The 23,093-nt window shown below is 33.8% G+C and overlaps 1 protein-coding gene across 3 annotated transcripts in view; it reads left to right on the plus strand.

The window, feature by feature from the left end:
- Positions 1 to 23,093, plus strand: part of ACTR3 (actin related protein 3) — a 56,221-nt gene that overhangs the window by 30,819 nt on the left and 2,309 nt on the right. For all 3 annotated transcript variants that reach the window (XM_082397912.1, XM_082397913.1, XM_082397914.1), the window contains 7 exons: positions 1,387 to 1,482; positions 2,927 to 3,034; positions 6,047 to 6,190; positions 8,453 to 8,626; positions 18,412 to 18,504; positions 18,713 to 18,838; positions 22,184 to 22,267. In XM_082397912.1, coding sequence (XP_082254038.1) covers positions 1,387 to 1,482; positions 2,927 to 3,034; positions 6,047 to 6,190; positions 8,453 to 8,626; positions 18,412 to 18,504; positions 18,713 to 18,838; positions 22,184 to 22,267 — 825 coding nt within the window. The remainder of the gene's footprint in view (positions 1 to 1,386; positions 1,483 to 2,926; positions 3,035 to 6,046; positions 6,191 to 8,452; positions 8,627 to 18,411; positions 18,505 to 18,712; positions 18,839 to 22,183; positions 22,268 to 23,093) is intronic.

Genomic DNA, 23,093 nt, shown 5'->3' on the forward strand with positions numbered 1-23,093 from the left:
ATTTGTTGCTTTTTGTTGCTGGGTCGTACTCCATTGTATGCCTCCCTGTCCATTTTCCTGTTGATAGTCACCTGGGCTGTTCCCAGTTTTTGACTACTGTGAATATTTTTTGTGTATCGTGAACATTCTTAAACAAGTCTTTTTGTGGACATGTTTTTATTTTTCTTTTGTAAATACCTAGATATGGAATTGCTGTTTCACAGGATAGATGCATGATTAATTTTATAGGAAACTTTCAGAACTTTTTCCAAGGGATTGTACCTTTTTGCACACCCACCAACTATGTGTTAGTGATCTGGTTACCCTATGTATCCAGATCCAGCATTTGATGTGTCAGTCTTTTTAATTTTAGCCATTCTGGTTGGGTGGGCAAACTTTCTCATTTTGGTTTTAATTTGCATTTTTCTGATGACTGATGATGTTGAGTACTTTTTCATGTGCTTATTAGCTATTTGTATATTTTCCTTGTGAGGTCTTCTGATTATATTTTATTTTGTATAGAATTTCTGCTTTTCTTGGAGTTTATAATTTAACTGCCTTGGTTTTTTAGTTTTCTTAATTTTATATGTAACTCTTACTGAATTATCTTCAAACTCTTGAACATAGTCCAAAACCCTCTTAAGTTTAAACACATCAAGTAGTTTAGAAGTTAAAGGTTTTACATATGGAAAAAGTCTAATCCTCGTTAATTTTCTAAAAAAAATTTTATAGTGTCTTTTAAAATTAAAAAAAAGATTTTATTTGTAATGAATTTAAGTTTTATCTGTCTTTCCTTTTGCAGTTTATGTTCATTAAATTTAAGCAATCATTCCTTACCTCAAGGTCAAAAACATAATTCTTCTGTATTTCTTAAGTTTAAACTTTTGCCTTTCAAGTTTAAATATTTGAGATAACAAAAAGGATTGGATAGTCAAATCAGATTCATAAGAATGATGTCTTATGTAGTTTCAAGCTTTGGTAATATGAAATGATTTAGGTATTCCTGAGGCATAAGTGAAACATTAAGTCCAGGATTTTGAGGGCTGTTCCTTAGGTCCTTTCTTCCCTCACTGGGATGTGTTGTGGCCCAGACTTAACCCGCAGGTTTCTAAGTGATGTGATGTATGCAGGCACATAACTTAAACTGAAGAAACATCTTAAACTGTGTAAACATCTCCGTTTTATACTCTAGCAGTTATATAAACATACAGATCTGTTTGAGTTCTCTACTGTTTTTTTTTTTTTGGTCTGTGTTTTGTTGTTTGGTCTGTCTTTATTTTTGTACCTCTGAGTTTAATGACTTTTAAATACAGTGTTTGAAATACATTATTTCTCACGTAAAAGTTATCTATAAATTTATCAAAATAATTTGATATTGCGTACTTAAAATCTTATTCAATTTAATAGACTGAACCTCCACTGAATACTCCAGAAAACAGGGAATATACTGCTGAAATAATGTTTGAGTCCTTCAATGTTCCAGGCTTGTACATTGCTGTACAGGTAAGCAAGTTTATAAGTCAAAATAAGCTTGACTCTTAAATTTTAATCTGGTTTAATTCACTCTTAAAATATATGTATATTTTTCTTAACCTCAAAGCATATCATAGTTCTACTGAACTGATAATTTAGAAATTGTATTAGAGGAATGGAGCTATTTAGTCAGTAAAAGAGAAATGTTAAAGGAAGTAAGTTAATGTTTTTTGGATAAACCAAGACCTTTTATAGAACAGAAATAAGGGAACTGATAGTTATTGAGAATTTATGTCAAGAATTTTCTGTACACATTCATTTACCCTTGTAACATTCACTGTGTCCTTTTTTTGTAGTCTGTTTTGAATGACTTACCACTACATATATTTGACCACTGCCTCCTTTGTGCCCCTCTGTATCCTGTATATCACAAATCCCCATAATATTTTATTGCATTTAATTTGTGTATGTATCTGTATGGAACAGCTTCTCTCCCATCCCTCAGGATCAGAGCTTACTTCTTACTTGTTTTTTAACGCTGTAGCAAATGTGATACCTGGCATATCACAAATGCTTAGAAAGTATATAAATTACTGTGTAGTTTTGTTAGCCCACGGTTATTATGGTGTGATCCTGTGTTAAAATAGGAGGATGGCCTAGTTACCTTTCTAGGTCCCTTTCAGCTATTATATTGCAAGTAGGTAAAATAAAGCCAGCTTAGTTCTGTTTTTAATTAATTAATTATTTATCTCGTTCGAGGCTTGGATTTGTATGAAATTTAGGTAATTTTTTTTAAATGAACTAGCTTCATTAATTTCTTAATTTGCAAACTTTTAATAGAAAAAATTATACTTTATTGCCTATGCCAAGATTTTTTGTAGAAGTACATTATTTCATCAACTTTGCTTTCCTCATTAAATCATAGTATTTGGAAGTGTGCAGTGGCCTTTTCTGGTTAAATAGCTTGTTACATATTCCTAAATGCATGTTGCACTTAGAAAATTTGGAGCTAATCTTATGAGTGATACTTAGTATAGCCATCTATGTACTGAATAACTCTGATGATTGGTGGTTGTGTGCTTCTCTCTACCTTACTTTGTGGTATGTTCCAGGCTAGGCCATATAAACATACTTTTAAGTCCTGTACTGTATTATCTCATGTTAGTCTTCCATATGTTAGTACCGTACTATCTCATGTTAGTCTTCCACATTTTGGGGGGGTATAGGAGGAAAACGGCCCTCACTAAAATATCGAAAATTTATAAACATGCCCCTAAAGACTAATGTAAGCCTGTAAGTTGTCTTAATAATATGTAGGGTGTGAACAATTTTATTGTATAATATAAATTAATTTTGTGTGTTCTCTTTCCAAAGATACTACATTTAAAATTGCATAAAGTACTCCAGTAAAAAATTTTTTTCTAATAACTCTTTGTTTTTGTTTTTTTGCCTGTCATATTTCTTTTTGTTCAAGGCTGTTCTTGCCTTAGCTGCATCGTGGACCTCCCGACAAGTAGGAGAACGGACATTGACCGGTACGGTAATAGACAGTGGAGATGGTGTCACTCATGTCATCCCTGTGGTAAGGATATTTTAAAATTACTGAACAAGATATCAGATAACACCTGGAAAAGTTAAATTATATGAATTAATGCCACCTTTTAAAAACTTTAAATATTACACTTAAAAATTTACTGTAATTTGACCATTGTTCAGCTATAGCTGTGTTTTGCTCAAATTATTATTAGAACTTTGTAAACAAATTCCAGATTTTTTTTTTTTTGCTATAGGTTTTTACTACAGTTAAAAATAATTAGAAAATTATTAGAAATAGTTTCTAATTCATAATTAAGAAATGATGAATTAGAGTATCTGGAATGGAAATATGCCTTTCTTGTCTTAAACGTGGAACTCAGTTTTCCAGTTTGGATGCGTCTGTTTGTGTGTTAGCCAGCTGATAGTTTTTCTTATCCTTAATTAACAGATTTCGTACTGGTCATACGTTATCTACTAAATAGGAGTTAGTCGAAAGTGCATGACCATTAATGACTTTTGGGGAATTACGTTTTTGAATTAAAAGGCTCAAGTTGTGATTGTGCTTTATGGTTTGGATTTAATCAAGCATGTTAAGAAAAATGCATCAGATTGGAGTATTTGTGAGAGAGAGCATTTTTCTGCCAAAGCCTTTCTGCTTCCAATTTTTAATGACAAATTAGATTTTTTATTGTGTCTAATAGATTCAAAATGACTACTTAAATTCATACTAATTATTATTGGGTGCGTATATGTAGAAAGGTTTATCTTTTAAAGTAATTTTTATGTTATATTGAATAACATGTAAGTAATGAAATTATTTAGAACTTTTATTTTTTCATTATTCTTATTCCTCTTTTTAATGCATCAGGCAACCTCTGTTGAAGATTACATCCTCCGAGTGACTACTTTTGGATTAGATGTCATAATTTATTCTTCTGATGTCATAATAGTAATAATTGCCCTTCTTTAAAAAAATTAAAACTTCCTCGTGATATAATTCACACACCATACACTTCACTCATTTAGAGTGTACCATTCAGTGTTTTATTGTATATTCATAAAGTGCATCCATTACCAGAGTCAATTTTAAAACATTTTTATCACTCTAAAAAGAAACCCTGTATCTTTTAGCATTCACTGTCCCCCCATAACTTTAGCCCCTGGCAACCACTAATCTACTTTCTGTCTCTGTAGATTTGCCTGTTCTGGATATTTCATATAAATAGAGTCACTCTTTTTTTCTTTTTTTTAAAACATTTGTCACCAGGTTTTTGTTTGTTTGTTTGTTTGTTTTTATTTTTGTCTGTGTTGGGTCCTCGTTGCTGTGCTCGGGCTTTCTCTAGTTGTGGTGCGTGGGCTTCCCATTGACGTGGCTTCTCTTGTTGCAGAGCACAGGCTCTAGGTGCGCGGGCTTCAGTAGTTGTGGCTCACGGGCTCTAGAGCGCAGACTCAGTAGTTGTGGCACTCTGGCTTAGTTGCTCCTCAGCATGTGGGATCTTCCCGGACCAGGGCTCAAACCCGTGTCCCCTGCATTGGCAGGTGGATTCCTAACCACTGCGCCACGAGGGAAGTCCTAGAGTCACTCTTTTGTGACTGTCCTCTTTCACATAGCCCCTTGTTTCAAGATTTATCCATGTTGTAGCATGTATAGTACTTCATTTCTTATTATTGCCAAATAATATTTCATTGTATGGATAGTCTACATTTTATTTTATTGCCATTGGGGGATATTTTAATATCTCAGAAATTAGGATGTGTCCAACATTTTGATGGCTTTTTATAATTTAGTTGGCATGTTTTTCTTTCTTAGTGCTACATATTCTTTCCCCTTTTTTTTCCAAAATGGGACAATAATAGTGACCTATGTCATAAAACTGTTTTGAGGATTAAATAATGCATATATGTATGTTGCTTAGAGATACATAAAGATTTTTAAAATGTTCATTTATAATTCTCATTTAAACCTCAAGATCTATGCTGTAGATTATATTATCCTTTGAGGACTTCAGTTTACTCATTTATAAAATGCAAATAACTGAGTTGCCTAAGATCACCAAATCATAGGTCATGGGGCTAGGATCTGAACTTGTTCTTCCTGACCACAGTCTTTTCTTAACATCTACACAATTAAACAGTAATATTATTATCTTGAAAATTAATATTAGAGTAGGTAATTTGCAAAAAGAAGTTACCAACTTGGAAAAGAAAGAGTTTTAGTAAGAATATTAAGAATTGGGTATTCCTGTGATTTTCCTGCCTTCTTTTGAATTAATGGACTGTTTTTTATAATTTCAGTTTATCTTTTTTTATTGACTTATTAACTATGCTATATATTTCTTTGTTATTGTCATTTATTTTTTGGTGGTTTTTGCTCTAGGGCTCATAGTAAACATCTCTAATTTATTATAGTCTAACTACAAATAATATTTTACCATTTCATAAACAAGAATGTTATGTCGTTAATGAAATTTAATTTTGCTACATTATTTTTGTACTTCTGAGTTGTATTAGTAAGTTTATGAGTTCATTCTGCAGAATTAAATTATTTGGAATTTTGATGGTACATGGACTGCCTCAGGCTTGTGAAGTTGGTACCTACTTCATTAGGAAAATGATAGCCAGCTTGGGGGTTAATGATCAAATTTCTTACAATGCGCTCTAAATGTTTTGCTGAAATTATAGAAGATTTTAAACTAATATCCTATTTGAAGTCTGTTATCTAAAACCTTTAATACTTCTGAAACTCACTATTTCTTTGTTGTTGAGTCATTTCAGTCTTGGTTGTAAACTCTTATCAGTAGGAGAATAAATCTAAGCTTTGTTCATAAGTTTTGTTCATTCTTGTTCATAATATCTGTACAGTATTATAAATTTTATGCTAAGTTAACTTTGAGGAATACAGTTGAGGAATAAAGACTAGAAGAATTCTCCTGGGATAAAGCAATACTTAAGGATACAAATACAGTAATCTGAGAAATTGGTCTTTAATGATTAATTTAGGTGATACTGATTTTTGAAAACCTTGAAAGTAAATTTGACACTTTTTTTTTCCATCTAGGCTGAAGGGTATGTGATTGGCAGCTGTATTAAGCACATTCCCATCGCAGGACGAGATATAACATATTTTATTCAGCAATTGCTGAGAGACCGAGAAGTAGGAATTCCTCCAGAGCAATCCTTGGAAACTGCTAAGGCAGTAAAGGTAAAAAAAAAAAAAAAAGTTAAGAATATAATTCAGTTAAAAATTAAAATCACGTTTATAATAGGAACATGAAAAATTCTTAAGTCAAGAACAGTAGTTTAAAAAAAACTTTTGTTAGCCAGTTACAAACCACTACTCTTAATTACATGTGTTTTTTCTCTGTATTTCTTGTAGGAAATTTTTGGGAGATTATCAACCCTTTGCTTACTCTCACCACATTTCACATTTGAGAGGACTAACATATAAGAACATTTATACCAACTGACTTCAACATACATTTCTGTGATTATTCTCTTTAGTAAAAATAAATGTAGCATGCCTTGGAGGTACTGTGGGTTCTGTTCCAGACCACTGCAATAAAGCGAATATCACAGTAAAGCGAGTCACACAAATTTTTTGGTTTCCCAGTGTGTTTAAAAGTTATATTTACACTATATTGTAGTCTATTAAGTGGCAATAGCATTATGTCTATAAAAAATGTACATACCTTAATTAAAAAATACTTTTTGCTGAAAAATGCTAACCATCATCTGATAATGCAGAGATGCCAGAAAAGTTCAGTTTGTAAAAAAACACATTATTGGTGAAGCACAGTAAAACGGGGTATGCCTGTAATTAGTTCACTTCAGAGTCCTCACATCTTAATTTTTGCTGACTTCTTTATTTTTAATTCTAGCAGTTTTCTGTTACAATAAAATTTTTGATGTCATTGATTCATTTGGCTGTAGAATAGAGGCAATGGTTGGCTCAAGTGATATGGCCCATAGAAGAAAAATGTGAAGGCTGTGTAAGGTATTTTAATAATTTGTATGCTACACCAGGGCTTCATGCAAAGTACCAAAATATTTAACATTGCTTTTTAAATTTATCGTTTGTCAACATACCTAAAAAATTTCATTGGGTCTCACATATGTTTTGAATATGTCAAAGCAAACTTCCCAGGTAAAAATAACTCCATATATTTGACAGTCTGCATGATTATAGTGTTTTCCTTGCTTATCAAAGGATAGGAATGAAAAGGAATTTACTACTTCCTAGGTAGTAAAGGAATTTGTAAATGGTTGCCAGAAGTCACCTCAGGTACGTGGCATCAAAATTAAATATGTAAAAAATTAATATGAACACTACTGTTTCAACATCTTTGGGAAATCTCTGGAGTTTAAAAATTAACAAAAACACCAAGGATTTGTTCTAGAGCATACTAGTGCTCAGTCTTAGTGTCTTTTAAGGATCATCATTTCCATGTAATTCCTACTTCCAAGATTTGGAGAAAGAAGACCTAATATGACATACTCAAATTATCTTCTGTTCTCCAGTATTCTTTCCCATTATGTGTGTTGATTATCAGTAATAATATTTGTACCTATCTTGGATAGCATCCTTGATGTATACAAATATGTGAAATGTGTGTTTTTCTTCAAAAAAAAAAAAAAAAGAAATAGACTGGCAATCAGGAGTCCACAAATTGCAGATAGAAAGTTATAACATGTTTGAACTGCATTTTTGATGAAAACTTTTACTGAGGACGTATATCCAAATATGCAGCGATTCAGCCTTGCAGGTGATATAGTAAAAAAGAATAGTTTAAATTTTCAGTTTTTTTTCTTTTGCTCACTTAGCCCATAATCTTTTGTTCCAGATAGGTATTGAAGATCTATATATGTAAAAAAAAAAAAAAAAAAAAAATTTTTTTAACTGAAGTTTAGTTGCTGTATAATATTATATAAGTTATAGGTGTACAATACAGTGATTCACAATTTTTAAAGGTTGTATTTCATTTAAAATATTGACTGTATTCCCCATGTCGTACAATATCTCCTTGAAGCTTATTTTATACCTAATAACTTGTACCTCTTACTATATTAATTTGTGTGGTTATGTCAACTATTTATTCTCCAGTTCTTCGTGTATTTTATGTTTTCTTTTTTCTAAAATGTGAACTCCTTTAATTATTGAAACAGCATAAAATTTTGTATGACATTAATGAGTGCTTTCATGAAACAGCACTGAAATATTAGAAATTGGCTCTTTGGTTTACGTCTTATTCTCTTCATCTGTGAACCCTTCACTTATGTACAGGAGATGAGCTGTTTATTTTACTACACGCACGATAACATCTGAGCATAAAAGTTTCTTCAGCTTCATTTGCTCATTTTATTTTCTGAAGACTTTTATTCATTTGATTTCAGTTTACTGAAAATATGCCATTCTGTTTTGCTTTTCCTAAAGCAAGAGGAAAAAATTACTCATTTCTTTTTCTAGGAGCGCTATAGTTATGTCTGCCCAGATTTAGTAAAAGAATTTAACAAGTATGATACAGATGGATCGAAGTGGATTAAACAGTATACTGGAATCAATGCTATCTCAAAGAAAGAATTTTCCATTGATGTTGGATATGAGAGATTCTTGGGACCTGAAATATTTTTTCATCCAGAGGTAAGTTTTTTTTTAGATGGAATTGTTTTGAAATATTCAGCAGAAAAAATCAGTCAACTATATCAGAGGACTTAATCTCAGGAACTTTCTTTTGTATACTAAAATACTATAGTGAGTCATATTTTTCAAGAAAAAAATTGCCTTTGTGTTAAAACTGGGTAAACAGTTACTATATTTCATACATTTAGAAAAATGAAACTTTTGTCTAATATTTGTGGCTTACTTGGGGTCATGGAAGGTGGGGAGCCCTTAAATTCATGGTCATTTAAATAAAATATTTTAGGAGATGTTCTAGAACTCTCTCCTCCTCCTCCCATATAAAATAACCATTATACAAAGAACCCTCAATTGACTATCATAACAAAATATTTAACTATTAGCAAAATAGTCTTCTCTCTTTATGAAGTGTTAGCCACATACAGGCTATATTAAATTAATGAAATATGTGCTTTTAATAATGAAAAATTCTTCTAGTAAGTTAGTATAAGAATTTTTTGTATTAGAATTAGTAACATTAAATGCCTTTTCTGCTTGTTCAGCAGTAAGAATAGTTTGTTTAATATTGTTTACTCAGTCAGCAAGTGGTAAGTGAATACAGTTTTCATGATCTCAGTTTAAGCATTGTGTATTTAAGATGAAGAATTATTTATCTTGCTCTTATCAAGCTGAAAGAATGAGAGATGAATATCTAAAAAATGGAATAGTTGCTTAATGAATGCATGTATCTGGTGAGGGCATGGGAAGAAAGAGCATCTAAGTCTGCTTGGGAGAATCAGGGAAACTTCTTAGAGGAGATAGCAGTTGAACTGAGAAAGGATGAATGGGTATTTCTCAGGCATGTGTGTTAGGGGAGTACATTTCTGGCAGAGAACTATATATATATATATATATATATATATATAAAAGCTGGGTAGAGGTCTGGGGCGTAAGAGAGCTAGATAATAAAGTATAAAGGAAGAGAGTGGTAGGAGATGGATCCAGATAGGTGTTAATGAGAGACTAAAATGCTATGCAAAGGAGTTTACTGGATTCTGTGCTTGTGCAGAAATGTTCAGCGTGGAAATGACACAGATTTATGTATGGTATGGGAAAGGTCACTGGTTGCACTGGGTTGGATAGATAGGAACAGAATGAATTGTGTTGGAAACAGGTGAGTTTATTGCAGTTTCCCAGATGAAAAAAAGTCAGTAGGTCAATGAGAATGAGAAAGGAGGTGAGAGAAAGAATAGAATCGACATGATTTACCGATTGCTTAGATGTGAGGGGAGTAAGAATATGAAGAATCTGTGATGATTCCCAGGTTTGTAACTTGAGCAACTCAATGTTTTGCCATCACTGAAGTTAGGAAAACGGAAGGAGAAGATAGATAAGGTAGAAAGAGGTGAGTTTACTATGCATCTTTTAAAAAGTTTGAAAATGAACACTTGGGTTCTAAGGGTTTTGAACTGGGGCATGTGTCCTGGAGTGAGGATAGATGTCAAGTCATCACCATATATGGTGCAAAGGAAGAGACTGGCCAGGCAGAGAATGTGGAGTGGGAAGGATGGGGCCTTAGTGCACACTAACACTTTATAGACAGGCAGAGTAAGAGGAGCCTGCAGAGGATACTGAAAAATACAGAAAGGAAGGAGACAAGCCAAGGGATTGCGGTGCTGACATTGAAAGAAGTGAATGTTTCAGGGAAGGAGGAGGTTAAATAGTGCCAGTTGCTACAGTGAGGTGATAGAGGAAATTTGAGAAATACCCATGGGTTTTTAGCATCCAGATTAGTGGTGATCCTAGGGGAGCAGTTCCAATGGAATTGTGTGATAGAGGCAGTGTGTCGCATCAGTGAGAGGTAAAGCTCTGGGAATTGTCAGTGTGGGCATCGTGAGAGGCGGCTGTAAAAGAAAGCTTAGTGGCTACAGGGAACTGGTAAGAAGTCAGTTGTAAGAAGGCTGAAGTTAGTTTTATTTTTAAGAGGGGTTACTCCAGGGACAGAGGTAAGGGGTTAAGTATGGGTGCAGGAAAGTGTGGAGCTGGAAAGGGTTAGAGGAGCAGGCAGATAGCTGAAGAAGTTTATCATCATAGTTCGTAGCTTTAATTATTTTTCATGAACTGGAATCAAGCTGTTGTCTTGGAGAAGGGATCAGACAGAAGGTCGAGGGCTGGGAGAGAATAGTGACTTGGAATCACTCTTGAGGAGAATTGAGAAGGTGACTGTATTACTAGTCGTGGGGCACCACTGAAATTAGATACTCAGAACTTGTAGTCATAGAATGGTGTCGTCCCCGCCCCCCGTCCCACCCCACCAGGCAGTTTTGGGAAAGGACCAAAGGGCTTTGCCAAGGCAGAGGTTAAAGTGGTGCAGCCCAGAGAAGAGAGGGAATCCGGAAGGCTGAATTACTTAGAGATAGTGAGGGATACCGGCAAGGATTGGAGGTCATGATGAATTGGCATGTAGTTGGAAATGGGGAGCAAAGGAGTGAGCACCAGAAGGGTAGGGCACTGTTGTCAGACAAGTGTACAGGAGTTTTCAGATTTTAGACAGCACGTTTTCTTTGTAGTTCTTTAAATAAAAAAGGATATGTGCGTGTGGTGTTAAAAGTCGGATAACACTGACAGTGATGTGCAGGGCGGCCACTAGCTCTTACTTAGCCATTACTCTTGGTAGTTACTTCCAGATTTCAAAATACAGTGCTTATACTGCTGTTTCTTGATATATCAATGTAAGTAGTTTATCTAGTAACCTCCTTTCAGTTGATTTTGTTTCTAGAACCTCTTTTCTCTTAGCCTGTCTATTATGTTATGTTATTGGCTGTTATGTTAAATCAATAGTATGACAGTATTTATAATATTATACCCGTGAATGTTGTTTGTTTTTGAGGCAGTAATGTAATGTGATTTTTTTTCTCTTAAAATTTAGTTTTTCCTAAATTTTTGCCTCATTTCTTCATTTGTGTCATTTTGTTTGTTCGTATATTCTTTCTTTCATTTATTCATGGACATTGTAGTTAACTACCTGGTTATACCAGGTCTGGAAAGGAACCTGGGGGTGTCACTATTCCATGTAGAGAATTTTAACAATTTCTTTCTTTATTTTCCACCTAGCATTTTTTTTTAATTGAAGTAGAGTTGATTTACAATATCGTGTTAGTTTCAAGTGTATAGCACAGTGATTCAGTTATTTATATATATATATGTATATATATATTCTTTTTTCAGATTCTTTTCCCTTATAGGTTATTACAAAATATTGAGTAGTTCCCTGTGCTATATATAGTAGGTCCTTGTTCGTTCTCTATAATAATTTCTTTCCTTATATGGTTTCTTATACCTTCAATTTCTGGGAATTTTGAAGGTGCTACAGGGTGCTCTGGAAACACTTAGGATGTAAGGTCCCTTTTCTGTTTTCCAAACAGGGTTGGATTATTTTATTGTTTCCTTACCTCCTGTTTTCATCCTTGAGCATTTAAGTTTCCTTGTACTTTCCCTCTGTCCTTGTATTGGGGATTCCAGAGGATGCAGAGAGAGAACCACATGTAGCTGGAAATCAGGGCACATTTTCCAGTGGGGCCATGTATATGTGAGTGGCTGAAGTAGAAGTGGATTAAAGGTCACTTGAGTTAAGGAACATCAGTTGTTTTGAAGTTGAAATGTTGGAGAGAGATGTTAAAACCCTAAGTTGAGGACAGGAATTAGAGTATTATGGAAGATTCTGAACCAGAGTCTTAGATGAATAGGATCCACAAGATAGATAATAGCATGGAAGATAGGAGATACCCTGGATTTCAAAAGAAGAAGCGTTTGAGTGAAATACTCTTTACAGGTATCTTTAGCTAACATCTTGACTGTCTTAAAAACCTTGAAACATTAGATATGTAAATAAAATGTGTTTTGGTTGTGTCATATTGCTTAGAAAAGGGATAGTTGTCTGGATGAAAATATATCTTGCTGTTTAAGGTTTTATATATAATTTTTTAAATTAATTTAAGTAATCTTTATTGTTTGATAGATGAAGTTTTCTTCATTGTTTTTGAAAACTTTGAAACATCTTTTCGTCTCCATAGCTTTTATTCTCTTTGAAATTTCTTCTATGAGAAATCTGTTTTCTTTTCCCTTTTTTAAAGTTAAAAAAAAAATTAGTTATGTATACGCACATTGTTTAAAAGTCCTAGTTGTTTAAATTCTAGCAAAAAGTAGGAGTGCCCTGTATATATTTCCCCAATTTTTTTCTAGAGGTATACTCTTACTAGTTGATTCTTTTGGTGATTGCATCCATAGCTGCGAATAGCTTTGGTTATATTGCAACTTCAAGTTTGTTCAGTTTTAGACATTTTTGTCAACTTCTAGCTATGGAAGAGGAGGATTGCCTTTTCTTTCCTCCCTTTGTCTCCACCACAAACAGTACCTTTTCATAATCTTTTGTCCCAATAGTTAGATTGTAATTTCAGTTAGGTAAAAATCCAGTGCTTATATGTTGGTGAACACAAATTTTATTTAGATGTGAGCCATGTAGTTTACCATGAAATATTTTCCTGTCTAGTATTTTGTTTTCCCACAGAGTCATTAATAAGTTGTCCACTTAGTTTTAAAATAATTGTCATTAATTCACTTTGCATCTGTCTTCTCAGCGTACTCAGATGCATAGGGTTTTTTCATCAGTTTAATTTTCCAGAGCATCTGATATGTCCCAATCTGAACTTGTTTCCTTCTGCACCTGATAGAGAGTTCACCATCATTCTGGGGATTCCCTTTGCCTCTCTCTTGTGTTAGAGTTAGATCCCTCTTTCCTCTGTCCTGTGTCTTTCCCTTTCTGACTGTCCACTTCTTTATTTTGGTGGAGATCATCTGCCAATAGAGTTCCTGATAAAAAGGGTACATGGGAAATGAAAACTTTAAGACCTTGCATGTCTGAAAATGTATTCATTTTATCTTCACACTTGTTTGGTAGTTTGGGTGTAGAATTCTAGATTGGAAATTATTTTCCTTCAGCATTTTGAAGCTACTGCTTGATTGCTTTCCATTATAACTTGAAGTGAAAAACTGCTCTGATTTCTAAACCTTGTATAGGACCTTTTTTCCTCTCCAGGTAGATACTTGTAGACCCTCGCTGTGTTCCGTAGCGCTCCGCTGTGCTACTTTTCTCTTCTCGTTGCTCTTTGTGCTCTTGTTCTGATCTCTAGATGATCTCTCCGACTTCGCTTTCTGAACCCTCTATTGAATGTTTTATTTCTGGTAACATACTTAATTTTCAAGAACTTCCCCTACCTCTGCTTTTGATACTCCTTTTTTATGCTACTGTGTACTTGTTTCATGGTTGCATATCTTTTGGCTCTCTGAGGATACTAGTCAGAGGTTGTTTTTTTTTTTTAAGTTTTCTTCTTTCTGCTTTCTTCCAAGTTGCCTTTCTCTTTGTTTTGATTCCTATATTTTACATGCTCGAGACTCTAGGGGATCACTTATTTAGGAGGGGGACACTCAGCCTGTTGGAAATCTAAGCTTTGTGAGTGGGACTTGTTGACTATGGCTTTTTCTTTGGAGGATAGCCCTATGTGTGTTTCTTCAGATCATTTCGGGTAATCCAGTTGCCAGAGAAGACTCCTGCCTAGAGAGTAAAGGTTGGCAGCCAAATTGAGGAAGAGGGTTGGTATTTATGTGTTAGCAGTAGGCTGCATGAATACCTTCACTTAAAATCCTGCTGCTTTCATTCCTTTCAGTTGTGTGTAAAGAGTCCTGGCACTCTGCTTTATTCCCTTTAGAGAATAGGTTAGCCAGTTTTCTCCTTGGATGATGAGGAGGCATTTGATAGACTTCTTTGGAGGGGATCTGGGGCTTTAACTGCTCCTCAGAGAGACTTTCTGCCAGTCTTCCTCCCTGCCCTCCTTCTAACTTAATTTCAGCGCTGACAGGTACAGCTAGTTCTTTGGGGGATTTGTGATACAGCTTGATTCGTGGCTTTTCCTACTGATGACTTATTAAGTGCTTTAGGGCGAGTGCATGGTCTTATCCATCTGCTTTTCAGATTCTGTTTTACCAAATTTTGTTGCTGTTTCTTCCTGTTCTGTTCTCTCCATACTTTGGGGATTATGCCTTAAAAAATTCTCTTTATTGGTGCTTTTAATAGAGAAAGAGCAAGATTAGATATGTGTGTGTTCAGTTCACCACGTTTTCCAAGAATAGACCTGTTTTTTGTATCGTTTGAACTGTCACTTCCCAAGTTAATTTTAAGATTCTTCTGTAATTTTAGATATTTCTGTCATTTGAAGGATTTGCTCAGTTTTTTTGTTTTGTTTTGTTTTGGTTAGATGAAAGTGGGGGCATTTGAGCTTGATTGAACACTGAAGATAAAATGTGTGAAAGCATAAGGGGATATTTATTATTGAACTGCTAAATTTATCATAAATAGTAGAAAGAACTGTTTTTTAGAAGGAATGGGTTTAGCACTTCATTTTTTTTTTTAAAGGAAGATTTTTTTCACAAACCTCTTTGGGCTGCTGTGCTTTAGTTGGGTACCTTCCCTATAAATTTTTCAGAAGAGAAAAAAGATATGTCTTCCTTGAGAGCTACTTGCAGTAATCCTAAGACCTGATCAAGGAGCAGTTAGGCAAGACTAATCCTTTTGCTGAAAGTGAAAGAAAAGGCCTACAGATATTAATAGGCACCCTAGGTTGAGCCTATTAGTAGTAAAGTAGTGAATAAATCTCCAACACTTTATTGTTAATTTATTGTTAATTTTTTCTTTTTTCCTAAATTTTTTAAAGAAATATTCATTGCTGGCTTCTTTACTGTATATTATTCTACTCGTTCTCACCTGGGGTTCTGCAGCACAGTAGTCTGTGAGCTTTTTCAAAAGATACTTTCAAATCAGACTCCATTTCTTTCTAAATGAGAATTTCTGTGGGTAGATCCCAGGGTATGTGAATACTTAAAGGTTTATAAATATTTTCTTTTGCATATTCCTGATTAAAAATTACTGTGAGAAGGGCACACAGGTACATAGCACAGGAATGAATGACCCTATCCCTGCCTTCTGCTTGCTCATGGTATAGCAGACAAACTGTCTTAAAGGTAGAAAAATAATTCCAGGAAGGTTAATCTCACGTGCGTGTGTGTGTGTGTGTGTGTGTGTGTGTGTGTGTGTGTGTGTATTACTGTTTTAGGTAAGTACTGAAGAAATGGCTAACAAAGAACCAGCAGAGAATTTGGAGGTGTTCTATCAGCAAGTTGATAAGATAACATTTTCGGGATTCCACTTCTGCTGCTCATTCCCTGCCTGTAACCTGAGCTTGTCTATGAATGGCACAGGAAGGCAGCCAAGTTGAGCTGTATTCTCCCCTTGTTCCACAGAATACAATACAGACCACCTCGGACAGATGAAACATTCTCTAGTCTGTAGGTTGGGTTCTTGAGACTCAGTAGGAGCCACATTTTTATACCCACTGTATATCCCGGTTAGAGTTTCTTACACTCATCAGCATGTTTCAGAAAATTAGATTTTGGCTGCCAGTTTCTTTTCTCTTACTGTGGTAGTAGAGGTCAGTAGAACCTTTGTAAGTGGTATTTTACTTTATGTAAATTAAAATATTTTCTGTCATTATGCTTCATTACTCAGGTAACATTAAATCTCTCCATTGTGTGCCCACCCTCTAAATAACTTAAAACTAATTTTAAAAATTGTGAAAAATCGACACATGCCTGATAATTATCAGTCAAGTTATGGAATCAGTTTAATGAACAAAGGAATGTTGTCTCTCCCATTAGGACAACCTAATTCTAAAAATGAGAGGCCAAGAGAGGTTGTTGGCAGCTCATTTTCTAGAAAATATTTTAAATTGTATTCATTTTAGTAAAGTATACCTATTTATTTTTGACAAATTAGAGCTAGATTCTGACCTTTTATTTTAATCTAGGAAAAATCCCTTCTAGCATTTCCTTTCCAATTTTAATGACATGGCAACTTACACATATTTTTGAAAAATTTTAGTAAAATGAGATCTTTGTTTCAGAATACAAGTTTAATTCTGAGATCCAGCATTTGAAAACTTCTTTATGTTTCTCTTTTTTGTGGTTCCTCTCAGGAAATATATGCCCTGATTTAGGAGGGCTATAGGCATGCATATAAAAATAAATGATGGGTAAAAAGGAAGCTTTCCCTAATATTGTTTCTCCTTGTGTCAGACCTCTTTGTTATATATAAAAATTAAATTTTAAATTATTTATTATCTTTAACCTCATTCCATTTCTGTAATAGTTTAAATTGTCAAACAACTTTCCATCTCAAGCCTACCCATCTAGCCAGTCTGTTAAAAAAATATTCTGAAAAGTGTATTGTATAATGCACATGTACTTAACCACCCCAAATAAACACATAACTAATATTTTAACATTTTTCATACATTTTTTTTAATGAAATTAACTACAGAAAGAATACCTTCCTCAGACCCTTTCCTTTCTCTACTTCCTTTTCATCCTTTCTTCCTCCTGAGGTAATCACAGTCATGAATTTAGTGTGTTTCCAGTCTATGTTTTTAAATGTACATGTATCCATAAAAAATATATATTTAAAAAAATTTGCATATATGGAATCATTCAAGTTTAAAAAAACGAGTGTCACTATTTGGAAATTGTTTATTTTGACTATGAGTATATCATCCTGTGAATACTACAGTTCATTCTTGTTATTCGCAGTAGATGTTATATAAAGTTGCTGTAAACACTGAATTAGTGAATGCTGAGCCACTGCTCCTAAGGGAAATGCGGAGTTAGGTTCCTGTGAGGCTCAGGCTACAACATTTTTGTCACTGAAACACATAACCTTGTTTTATGTGTGTTTCTGTTTAAAGACACATTTTAAAATAGATATTATTGATTTATTAACATTGAGCTCAGGGTCAACAGCACTGTAATTCGTGCCTAAATGAAACTTATCTAACACTGTATTTTCTCCATAAGGCACATCACGGCCTTCTTGTGCTTTAGGAGCAGCAGACAGTACTTCACACTATCCTTGGGGGTCATTTTAAACAGCAAAATCACCGACAAAAATGGGAAAACTGTGGCACTAAGAGATCATGAAAAGGACACTTATTTGTAGTATAAAAGCTGAAACAAGAAGGCAGAGCGTTGCCTTGTTCCACCTGAGCTGTGAATGTGAATGTCAGTCAGCTCCAATTTTCACAGCTCTGCACATGCGCATGTCCATGTGAAAGCACCGCAGATACTGATTTCAGGGTTACAGGTAACTTTAGTAAGTAGGCAAATTTGCAGATAACCAAATCCATGAATAATGAGGATTGACGGCACAGCATTTTATTTATTTCATACCCTGCTGGTGGACTTCTGGGTTGTTTTTACTCTTAGAAGCAAAGCTGCTATAATTTTATGCCTTTATGTAATAGCACATGTGTGGGAGTTTCTTTGGGGTTTGTTATAAGAAGTGGAGTTAGTAGTGGTACATTTTAAATTTTATTAGATGTTGCCAAATTGTTCTCCAAAGTGTTTATATCAATGTGTATTCTCATCAGCATTGTAAAGTGTTGCACAGATTTTTGCCAGCTCATAGTATATGTTTGGCTTTACATTTTTGCTGTTCTGGTGGTTATGAAATGGTATATATGATCATTATTTTAATTTGATTTCTTCTGAACTCTCTGATTTCAGTGTCTTTAATTTGAATCAGAGACCAGAATTTATGGTTTTTAGAAGTCCTTTTATTTTTGAACTGAAAACTTTCTTAATTTTTCATTGTGATATTTAAGTCAGTAGTGGTCTAATCTCTGTCATATGTCCAATTTACTTTTCAGTTTGCTAATCCAGACTTTACTCAGCCTATCTCAGAAGTTGTAGATGAAGTAATTCAGAATTGTCCTATTGACGTCAGACGTCCTCTCTACAAGGTCAGTATTTACAGCAAAATTGTTATTCTAGGTCATACTTTTTAAAAAACTTCTTTGTTTTCTCTCTGTTGGTGAATGTAAATTTAAAAACACCTGTCTTCAAAGGGGTATAATAGGATTTTAGTACCATTTCTTGTATCTTTAAACGTTTTCTTCTTTCTCTTACATAAAAGTTGTATTTATTTATTTATTTTGTCCACTAATACAGAATATTGTCCTCTCTGGAGGTTCAACCATGTTCAGGGACTTCGGACGTCGCTTGCAAAGAGATTTGAAAAGAACCGTAGATGCCAGGCTGAAATTAAGTGAGGAATTGAGTGGTGGTAGATTGAAGGTTGGTTTTCTCAGTTATTGGTGGGAAGGTTGAGGGTGCCTTGATTATTATATTGGGAATGCAAAATGTCTGTCAACTTTCTTTTATTTAGAAAGGTAAGAGGAACCTATTCAGAAGGTATTCTGATGGAACGTGGTTAATTTTATAGATTCATATCCATGATATTCTCGGTCATTCCATTCCTCTAGGATATTACCTACATTGCTGGAAAATATTCTTGGTTATAGCCATGAGAGAGATTTTTTTTGATATCTGTCTCAAACAGATAATTTATATATAGTAGATTCCTTGCATATTCCAGCGATAATATTCTTTATGGGTCCACAAAATTTTAAATACTTTTTACAGCAGGACAGCAAAGCAGAGTTGAGAGAGAAAGGCTGTTGTGTGGTCAAGCCTGCTTTCACAGACTCTAGCCTCTAGCCTCTCCCATAGCAGCCTCATAGTGTGAAATCAAATTGGTGGTTCAGCAAAACAACCTTTCTATTACGTGTCCTGTAATTTTGGGCTTTCTGGCAAAAAGTCAGAATTAGCCTTAAATTCTCAGATGACTGCTTTATGTATTTATAAGACAAATTTTCAGTAAATTTTGTTCCATTTTCGTTAAATGTGGGATATTGAAGCAAAACATTGATTCAGAGGATATGTTGCTAAGTAAAACACATTTTATTCAACTTGGAAAACTACCAAGAATGAGGGCTCCATCTGAGACTACCACAGTCATTCAAAATGACTTAAAAGTAAACTACAACACTCTTGTATTGCTGCTTGTTGAGAAATTGCATGACAGCTGACTGTTTTCAGCCCCTAAATTTTGATTATCTTAAACTTATCCCTTGGAGTACAGTAAAAAGTAGTTGTTTAGTTTGTAATGACTCATTACAGATACATGAAATGAAAAAAGAAATGCTGTTTTTGAAAACAATATTTCAGTAAAGTAAAAATGTTTAAAATATTTTTAAGCTTCTTGTATATTTCTAAATAAGAAATGAGAGATTTTTTTCCCTCAGTGATGTCAGCACTATGCTGACATATCTAATTATATAGGAAAAACCTGTATACTAGAGTACTCCGCCTCCTTCCCTTTTATTTTACTCAGTAGTCATTTTTATAGATCTTCATAACATCTTTATGTATTTGTATTTAAATCTGGCTTTATTTCTTGTCAATCCAATTTTAAATGGCAGCCAAACAGCTTTTTTTTTTAAACAAAAAAAGCCAGATCTTTTTATGACATGTAAGTTTAAAAATTTTTTATTTTGACATAATTTCATGCTTTAAAAAACTTGGCAAAATCTAGTAAAAGATTCCTATATGTTGTTCTCCTAGGTTCCCCAAATTTTAGCATTTTATATTAGTTTTATTCTGTTTTTATAAATATATGTCTGTTTGCAAATACACACATATACCTTTTTCTGAACTATTTGAGAATGAGTTGCAGATATGATGGCCCATTACCCCTAAATATTCTAGTGTATATTTCCTAAAAATAGACCATTACAGTTATCAACAAAATTAACCTTGATACACAATATTTTATCTAGTTGTAGACCTGGTTCAAATTTCTCCCATTATTGTTCTTTATAGCAAAAGGAAAAAAATACATTTATTTATTTATTTTTCCTGGTCTAGGATTCAATCCAGGATCACATGTTTGAATTCGGTATCATTTCCGTTTAATCTGGAAAAAGTATCCGTGTTTTTTATCTTTTATAATCTTAATATTTTTGAAGAGTACAGGCAACTTATTTTGCAGAATCTTTCTCAGTTTGGGGTTCTCTGATGTTTTGTTATGATTAGGTTCAGATTTTGCATTTTTGGCAGTAATACCGCAGAAGTGATGTTGTATTCTTTTTAGTGCATTGTATCACTAGACACGTGATATGATTTGTCCCATATGCTAACTTTGATCACCTGGTTAAGTGTCTGTCAGGTTCCTCTATTATAAAGTTATTTTTTCCTTTGTATTTAATAAGAATCTTATGGGGAGATACTTTCAGACTATGTAACTATCCTGTTTTTCATCAAACTCTCACCCACTGGTTTTAACATCCATTTTTCTTTCCTAAAATAGTCATTACTGTGGTAGCGGCCAAATGGTATTTTGCAAATTCCGTCATTTCTTCTATGTTTTATAGTCTCATTTTACTGTAAGGAAGAGTATTTCCTTCCACCTCGTTCATTCATTCATTAAGTAATATCTATGAACTCCTGATTTCTCAGTTATTCTATAGGCTGTATCATTAATATCATTGTGATATAATATCAACATATCATCATACTATTATTAATTTTGATGTTCAAATTTTCTCAGCTTTGGCCAGTAGGAATCATTCAAAGGTGGTTTTTATTCCTTTTGTTGTGGCCCCAGTATTCTTCAGGTACTTCCTTACTTTCTGGAACAGCAAGATATTGCAGGTTCATCTTGTACTTTCTCTTCTCCAGTCTTGTAATCAGCCATTTTGTGTCAACGTACCCTTGTTCCTTTTAGTGGGGAATGCTATTAAGAAACAAAGTTTTATGCTATACATAAAATAGATAAGCAAAAAGGATTTACTGTATAGCATGGGGAACTATATTCAATATCTTATAATAACCTCTAATGGAAAATAATCTGAAAAAAATATATATATGAATCACTTTGCTGTACACCTGAAACTAACACAATATTGTAAATCAACTATACTTCAATTTAAAAAAAAAAACACCAAGATTTGGACACTAGGTATATTCATTGCTACTGAGGGGTCACTGCATTTAGGCCTTGTTGGCAGTCAGAGCTAGGATGTGTGTGAGTATCCATCTATATCTAGTTGGCTCTATTTATATAAATTAAAAACTATGGATTCATACTGATAATGCAAGTTCCAGAACACCATAAGGTTCATTCTAGCCTTCTACCTTCCCGTATTTGTAATGTTCTTCCCTGACAGTAAGAAACCTGGCTTCTATTTTCTATAGTACATTTGTTTGTGCTCAATCCTGGAATACATATATAGTAGTTTCAGAATTATTAATCCATACCACTGTGAGAAATAGACCCACTAACTGAAGTTCAGTGTTTGCTTAGTTTTTTTCTTAGGCCTGAGGACACAGCCATAATATTGTGTTCACAGGTTACCTGCGTTAGTTCCTTTCCCTCACTTCAGTGTGGTTATGTTTTTTAAAAAATAATAAAATTAGCTTAATTTGTTTTTGTTGTATTCTGTTTTGCCGTGTGTACCCCTCCCCCCCATCTTTTAAAGTTTTATTTATTTATTTTTGAGTACGTACATCTAAGGTTAAATGATACAGAAATTGTTGTATGAATTTACCATTGAACTGATCTTACTATGCCTTTTATAGCCAAAACCTATTGATGTACAAGTCATTACACACCACATGCAGCGATATGCAGTTTGGTTTGGAGGGTCCATGCTGGCTTCCACGGTAAGTGAGATGAAGCTTACTTTAAAATTTGATTTTTTTTTAAGATAAAAGAACTTATCAGTACTTATACAATTTAAAAGAACAAGAGGAATTTCTTAAATTTTGATATAATATTGTATAGGGAAGTTACTGAATAGAAATGTACACAGTATTTTAAAAAGTGGAATTCATTTGGATTTTTTTTTTTTTGGTTTTTTTTGTTTGTTTGTTTTTTTTAGAGTGAGCCTTTAAAGTTTTAAAATTTATCTGTAGGGAAAAATCTTTTAACCCTGTGGTAATACGGATATCAGAAGGTCATTGTTTTTTCTGTGCAAATATTTAAAAGCATTAAGAGTTATGTTTCATCACATAGGAAGTATGGTGTTCTAAACTGAATAAAGGGAATTACTAAGATCCCTCTCCCCAAACCAGAACATCTTAAAACCCCTTTAAAAGATATTTTAACATTGTTAGCCTACGAAATAATGGTGCTTTATCCTGTAGTGCACAGAGTATTAAATAAAATGTAAGAACTTTTATCTGAATTATTGAAAACTATACAACCTTGGATTGAAAACCATTTAAAAATAAGAGGTGAAAGTTATTTTCTTCCTTAATTTGAATTGTCTTCAGTTGTGCCGTATAACCTAGTTGAGTGTGTAACTTTGCCCTTTGAGAACCCTCCTGCACTGTTGGTGGGAATGTAAACTGATACAGCCACTGTGGAGAACAGTATGGAGGTTCCTTAAAAAACTAAAAATAGAACTACCATGTGACCCAGCAATCCCACTACTGGGCATATACCCTGAGAAAACCATAATTCAAAAAGACACATGCACCCGAATGT

This window comes from Balaenoptera borealis (genome assembly GCF_965194805.1).
Source record: "Balaenoptera borealis genome assembly, chromosome: 6".
Classification (NCBI taxonomy): domain Eukaryota; kingdom Metazoa; phylum Chordata; class Mammalia; order Artiodactyla; family Balaenopteridae; genus Balaenoptera; species Balaenoptera borealis.